Genomic DNA, 7,332 nt, shown 5'->3' on the forward strand with positions numbered 1-7,332 from the left:
CCCACTTTCCATTCCCATGGTCTCCTGTGTCTGTGATTCACCAGCCCTGCTCCCACTCCCCTCCCCGGACAATGGAAGCCATCAGTAGGTTCAGAGAATGTGCGTAGCCTCTAAAGCTGGTGAGCCCATCTCTGCTGCCTCAGGCCTTGGCACCTTCTTCTCTGTCCATCTGCCAGTGGGACAGGTTTTCCTGAGTTTTCCACTGACCCCTCCAACTCCTGATGTGCGAAATGGAACCCCTGCCCTGTCTGTGTACATCACAGTCACTCCTGAGTTGTGGGACTAGAAACCAGGCAGCCTGTCAGCCAGAGAAGCCAAGTGATTGTGAGGGAGGAGGAGATGCAGGGTGAGGAGCGCTGCATTTGCAGGTGAGATGACACCAAGGGTGACCAGACAGTGTCTGGTGTTGGGGGGGCAGGAGCTCGTGGGCAGGAGGGAAGTGAGGAGGGGAACTGGGAGGAGACCGGAGGATGCTGTGTGCTCCTCAGGAGCACATGTGGAGGGAGAGAGGCCCAGAGAGGGTCAAGGATGGCCAAGGATGGGGACGGGGGAGTGGACACCTCCACCAACAGGGGGAGAACAGTTAGCGAGGCTTCCATTCCTGTCCTTTTCCTTGATATCTATTACAGAAATCTCGACCTTTACAGCAGAAGGTTGAAATCTTCATGGCTCCTAGATGGAAACTTACAGGTAGGCAATGATCAGAGCAGTCCAGTTCAGTGTGGTTGTAGCGCCACCCATCTGGAAGAGAAGGACGTTCATACTCAGCGTCAGAGAGCAATAGTTGGAGCTCAAAGTAAGAGGACTTTCCCCAACCATGCCCAGCCTGGCTTCTAGACTAGGGGCACACCCACCTCCCAGCAAAGCTCCCTCAGACTGGAGGGCCCCTCCACAGTTTCAGGAGGCAGGCGCCAGCTCAAGCCAGTAGAGCCTGGCTCGACAGCATTACCTCGCTCCGTGAAAATGAAGAAATCTCTGGTTCTGCAGCCAGGACCTTGTTCCATGGTGCAATTGCCCTTGCCCCTCAAACAATGACCTCTCTTAAAATTGTTGCAGACCATGCATAATGTGGCTGGACCTGTGGAAAAGAGACATGAAGGTTAATCCTAGGGTTGAATGGATTGAGACAAAGGTGTGCTAGGATACTGGTAGGAATGAAGAGTTCAAGGGGAAACCATGACCCTAAACACTTCTTCCAATATACTCTTAAGGCTTGGAAATGCTCCCCTATTGGATTAAGTCCACTGATTCTTTTTTTTAAAGATTCTATTTATTTATTCATGAGAAACAGAGAGAGAGACAGAGAGAGAGAGAGAGAGAGAGGCAGAGGGAGAAGCAGGTTCCTAAGGAGCGGGGAGCCTGATATGGGACTCCATCCCAGGACCTGGGATCATGACCTGAGCCGAAGGCAGACACTTAACCATCTGAGCCACCCAGGTGCCCAAGTCCATTGATTCTTTAAGATTATGGGCCTTTGACACAGGCATCTTGATTCCGTTAAAAATAAAGTGAAAGGGCTTAGTTATGGTGTTCTTATGCAGAACTCAATGAGAACATCTACACACAGCTGCCTGAGGCTAGGAATCTATTAGAAAATGATAGGACATAAGGACTGTAGAGGCTCCAAAGTAGGGATGCAGTCTTACAAAATTTCCTACCGTACCTCCCCGTAAAAGTCATCTGATGCCCAAACACATCCACGTGGCAACAATGCACTTGCTATGGCAATACTGGTTCAGCATAAGCCATTCAATGACTTGTTCCTTCTAGAACACTACTCTAGGCTGCTTCTTTATAGAAAGTCTTGAGCTACCGTTGGCTCTGCTCCTTAGGGCCATCCCAGCCAGCCCCAAGGCCCTAAAGCGGGAAGAGCCCTTGGCCCCAATCTGCCCCAAGGGAGTGACTGACTCCACGCTGAGATCTTAGGAAGGGACCTGAACTCTTTCCCTGGGAGTAGTCGGGGTGGGGACAGCAGACAGAGACCTTAAACCCTTGGGGGGCAGATCATCCCAGAACCTCATCCTTAACTCTGTTCCCTCCCAGCCAGCTCAGGCCACCACCCTGGGGCTGCTCCCTCACCCCTGCCCGGCCGCCCCAGGGCCTCACCCACTCCTTGGAAGAACACAAAAGGGAAGACTGCCAGCAGCAGGAGCAGGAGCAGGGACTTGTCCATCTCAGTTTAGGACGGCAGCAAGATGCACAGGCTGGCTGGAGAAGGAAGCAGACTGCCCAGCAAGGGCGAGGACAGATTGTTCTAGAACCTGGACTTGACTGCTCCCAAGCTGTGGGCAGAAGCTTCCTTTTGTGTACCCACCAAGGCAGGTTTCACCACCGCCCAGGCCCAGGAAAGGCTCCCACAGACCTAGCCCCATTGGATACTTCCAAGGACAGAGGATGTCCCACGTGCCCCTCCTGTTCCCTTGAGACTGCCTCTGGCTGAGCGGGGGAGCTGCTGCTTGGCTGGATCTGCTGGGCCCTCAGCAGTCCCTGCCCCTTCACTCTCTGGACATCCCACTGTGCCAGGTCCAAGACAGGGGCTTATGTGGGCAGGGCTTTGCTAACTACCCATTTCCTCTGGGTCCAAAGTCCCGTATGACCACCTCCCCACCAGTTCCATGGCCCAAGCCAGTCCTCAGCCTGGTGGACACCCTGCTTCAGGCCTCAGGATGCATTCATCACAGGCGTGGTCCATACCTTTTGCTGCCCCTTCCCTCTCCTTATGTTGTGCTCATAGTTAGGACAGGGCCTTCTGCTACATAAAAATTATTCATGACATTTGTTAAAGATAGTAAGGTAGACTTTATCCAAGGGGGCAATTGTAAGAGGGTTTTGTAGTAGAGGAAAGAGATAGGACTCAGCTCTGAATCCAAGACAATCAAATGGAGATTTACAGCCAAGAAGCAGAGTGGGGTCTGTAATGAAAAACCACTGAGAAGACATGTCGGGTCTGTGAGAATTCTCACTAGGTGGACTGGTGGACTGAACACGAGTCTTGCCGAAGGCAGGGCAGGGTGATAGGATATGGAGGGCTAGGGATGAGATATTCGATCAGATATCAAGGTGAAGGTGTTTTGCTAAACTGACCCAGCAGGCTTCTTGCTAAAATTGGACATAACAGGCCCAAAGTCAGGAACTAGTCAGAAAGAGTACTCAGGGGAGCTTTATTCACGTTTGGTGGAAGTAGGGAGTTTTTGTGACCTCTCGGTAGTAAATTGGTATTGGCAATGTGAGAATAGTTATAATAACAATCATTTATTTTGTATTTTCTATAAACCAGGATCTACATCTGCTGCCACCATAGAATGTGATTATTTAAGATATATCTTCCGCCTGTCATAAATACATAAAATATACAGCAAATACTATCCAAACGACAAAATAGAAGGCTTATAGATAGATAGTGGCTAGGTTCTTTTATAAAGAATAAAACAATCCCTACTATATTCAAGTGTCTTATTTTGCTGGCCCCTAAAAACACAGACTCACGTTCACCAAGATGAATTTACTTCAGAGAAACACTCGCACTTACTGCTCCGGGACCTGGCTGGAAGGTTCAGAATTTAACAAACATTCTGTATCCGTGTGGCTCGCAAGGCTGGTGGACACACCAAGCAACTCAGGTGCAAATTATTTTTCTGACTTTTTGATTCCAATTTTCTACTTACATCCACTCAAGTGTCTTCAGTTCACTTATTGTGCCTGATAAAAATAGCCAACCCTCCGCCAGAGTATTCATGCTTGGAGATCCAGCCAAGGGAAGGAGAGAGACCATGGAACAAGATCCCAATGTGCGGGGTGGGCTCTGGAGAAAATGACCCAGGTAGCAGTGGTGCCTTCTTGTTGCCCTCTCTCCTCTTCCATCTAGACAACACATTCCCAGCAGAGACCTTGACAATCATGTTTCCCAGAAAATCAGAAGCAGTTAGCACAATGCACAGGACAGAGCAGGAGCTCAAGAAATATTTCTGAGTATTTTTGGGTGTTGAGTTTGAGAAGTTCTTTGTAGATCTTGGATACCAGTCCTTTATCTGTAGGGTCATTTGCAAATATCTTCTCCCATTCTGTGGGTTGCCTCTTTGTCTTGTTGACTGTTTCCTTTGCTGTGCAGAAGCTTTTTGTCTTGATGAAGTCCCAAAAGTTCATTTTTGCTTTTGTTTCACTAGCTTTTGGAGATGTATCTTGAAAGAAGTTGCTGTGGCCAATGTCAAAGAGGTTACTGCCTATGTTCTCCTCTAGGATTTTGATGGATTCCTGTCTCACATGGAGGTCTTTCATCCACTTTGAGTTTATCTTTGTGAATGGTGTTAGAGAATGGTCAAGTTTCATTCTTCTGCATGTGGCTGTCCAATTTTCGCAGCACCATTTATTGAAAAGACTGTCCTTTTTCCATTGCATGTTTTTTCCTGCTTTGTCAGAGTTTATTTGACCATAGAGTTGAGGGTCCATATCTGGGTTCTCTATTCTGTTCCATTGGTCTATATGTCTGTTTTTGTGCCAGTACCATGCTGTCTTGGTGATCACAGCTTTGTAATATAGCTTGAAATCGGGCAACGTGATGCCCCCAGCTCTGTTTCTCTTTTTCAACATTTCCTTGGTGATTCGGGGTCTTTTCTGATTCCATACAAATTTTAGGATTGTTTGTTCCAGCACTTTGAAAAATGTCATTGGAATTTTGATCAGGATGGCATTGAAGGTATAGATTGCTCTGGGTAGCACAGACATTTTAACAATGTTTATTCTTCCGATCCATGAGCATGGAATATTTTTCCATCTTTTTGTGTCTTCTTCAATTTCTTTCATGTTTCGTAGTTCCTAGAGTATAGATCCTTTACCTCTTTGGTTAGGTTTATTCCGAGGTATCTTATGGTTTTTGGTGCTATTGTAAATGGAATCATTTCTCTAATTTCTCTTTCTACAGTTGTGTTTTTAGTGTATAAGAAAGCAACTGATTTCTTGGAATTGGAAACATGATGGATGCCATGTATTAAATTCATCTGAAGCCCACAAGTGCCTCCCAGACTCATGAACTTGGCGAAAATCCAGTAGTGAGACTAATCTATGCCTCTATTCTAAGCTTAATTATTAATAAAGTCCCATTTACTCCCAATGTGCCCCAGTCCAGAGGATAAATTATGCAACCAGCCTACTCAGAGGTGACCAGGCACAATCTCTCACCCAGTGCAGAACCTCCTCCTCTGCAGCATCCAGACAGTGGGCATCCAGAACCACCACACTTCCAGGCCCACGTCAGTCCCCATCAGATCTTCCCGTCACGTGTCTAGGCTGAGACCCAACAGGGTGCCTTCGCCAGAGCACAGACTCAGAAGTCAGATCCATCTGGGTTTAAAGCCTCATTCCAGCATTTAAAAATTTTAAGGCCAGGGGCGCCTGGGTGGCTCTGTCGGTTAAGCGTCTGCCTTTGGCTCAGGTCATGATCCCAGGGTCCTGGGATTGAGTCCCGCATCAGGCTCCGTGCTCAACCATGAGTCTGCTTCTCCCTCTGCCCCTCCCCACCGTTCGTGTGTGCGCTCTCTCGCTCTCGCAAAAATAAATAAATAAAAAAAATTTTTTAAGGCCATGACCAGTTACATCATGTTACATTTCGATTCCTCTACCAAGGAGAAATGATAATAGTACCTAACTCACAGAATGGCTCTAGGAAAAAAAAAATTATACTCACACACTGAATGTCAGGTTTTGATTTTTATTTTTTTTAAACAAGAAGTTTATTTAAACAACAAGATGCTTGAGTTGAAGGGAAAACTACCTAGGATTCATTTCTTTTAGAGTAATATATCCCCACTTAAAGACAGATTGCCATACATGTAACAGCTACGTACAAAAAAGTTATAAAATTGTCCTTGGTTTTACAATGATAAATGAAAAACATTAAAATTCTCCAGTCGAACAAGGTATGCAAGGATTTTTATGTTGTTCTTTTTTTGTTAAACAGTGAGAGCAAAATAACTTACTGGAATATGAAGATAAGAGCTGCCTGAGCATGCCACTAATGGGGAGAGGGGATATTTTCACAGAAGCAGTATTTTTCCCCATCCCATCTCCATTTGATGTCGATCAAAACATACCATTGGCCATTTAGTTAAAAAATTGCGATATGCTTGTGCACATACACAGTTACTTTATGTACAATAAAGGAACAGGGAAAGGGAAAATGAAAGAATAGAGAAAACTATACTGTAGTAGTCAGGATGTGGTGGAACCAAATTGTGGCTTTCTAATTGAGAATGTCTTCTTGGTCTGGAGGAACAGAGTTCTGGAGTAAAGTAGCAGGTTCCCTTTTTAGTAGACACCTCCTATCTGCTGCTGGAACACATCAATTGTATCTTCATCCTCTGTTTCCAACTGTGCAGGTGTGTCTGTTTCATTGATTGGCTGCCCATCAAATCAGAATCTGATCAGCCTCATTGACAAACCCTGTTGTTCACAATAGGCTTTCATTGGTTTACTAAGTGGTGTATGCCTCTTAATCTTAAACCGCACCACAGAACCATCCTGCCCCGCCACCTTCAAATTAATATGATCATCGTTCTCAGTCTTGACTCCTTCCTTGGGCTTTTCATTGGCCATGGCGAGCACCAGAGTCTCCTCAGCTGCCACTTCACCAAAGAGGTACCAGGTCCGCACCGAACAAGCACACAACCAGCACTGGATGGCAGGTTTTTAGCACAATGTCCAATGCAGAGTAAGGATCCAATAACTATTACCTCAATTATCCGTATTATTGTTCTGTCTCAATGCTAACGATTATGACTCTTAATAAAAACTGGATTTAAAATCGGTACTAGGAAATATCACAAGCTTATAGTTAGTGACGCCTAGTCTCTGCCTGTGCGGTCAGCAGTCCTAACTTCACTCCCAGCACACACACACTGACACACACATTCCTCCATATGGACATGCCCTTCCCTTCCCCCAACAGCACACAAAGGCCACAGCTACCTTGCCTCTCCCAAAGGCAGGCCGAGTCCCTGATCCACCATCTCCCATCACGTCCCTCCCTCTCGTTCATGTTCTATCCCGGGAACCTGCTGCCACCGTCCAGACCAATGACAGATTGTAGCAGCAAGAACCGGAGTGTTACTTTATGAGGCAGTGAACAGGCTGCCCGGCCACTGGCCCTTCATGGATTCCCAAATTACCACCGTGAACATGTGTCTTCTTCCAACGTGTCTCCTGTGGATTCCATGTAGTTTCATCCATGATGCACAGTGTAATCTGATGGAAGAGCCGCTTACCCTGGAATGCTGATTATAAAACCCATAGGGATAAACCCCCTGGACCCAGCCCCTAAATCTCTCCTGTCTGGCTGGC

At 46.6% G+C, this 7,332-nt stretch overlaps 1 protein-coding gene and 1 long non-coding RNA gene across 2 annotated transcripts; both read right to left on the reverse strand.

Annotated features, from left to right (window-relative positions):
• Positions 1 to 16: 16 nt before the first annotated feature.
• Positions 17 to 2,176, reverse strand: LOC112818941 (uncharacterized). The gene is made up of 3 exons (XR_003206718.2): positions 2,107 to 2,176; positions 950 to 1,078; positions 17 to 741 (listed from the first exon to the last, which is right to left on the reverse strand). It is a non-coding gene; the product is annotated as an uncharacterized lncRNA (long non-coding RNA).
• A 3,991-nt stretch (positions 2,177 to 6,167) lies between these two features.
• LOC112818942 (small ubiquitin-related modifier 2-like) lies at positions 6,168 to 6,588 on the reverse strand. The gene is made up of 2 exons (XM_073890541.1): positions 6,435 to 6,588; positions 6,168 to 6,377 (listed from the first exon to the last, which is right to left on the reverse strand). The coding sequence occupies exons 1-2, from the start codon at positions 6,586 to 6,588 to the stop codon at positions 6,301 to 6,303; spliced, it is 231 nt and encodes a 76-aa protein (XP_073746642.1). The 3' UTR covers positions 6,168 to 6,300.
• Between the last annotated feature and the right edge of the window lie 744 nt (positions 6,589 to 7,332).

Source organism: Callorhinus ursinus, unplaced genomic scaffold (genome assembly GCF_003265705.2).
Source record: "Callorhinus ursinus isolate GAN/ISIS: 27379988/994484 unplaced genomic scaffold, GSC_fseal_2.0 scaffold729, whole genome shotgun sequence".
Classification (NCBI taxonomy): Eukaryota; Metazoa; Chordata; class Mammalia; order Carnivora; family Otariidae; genus Callorhinus; species Callorhinus ursinus.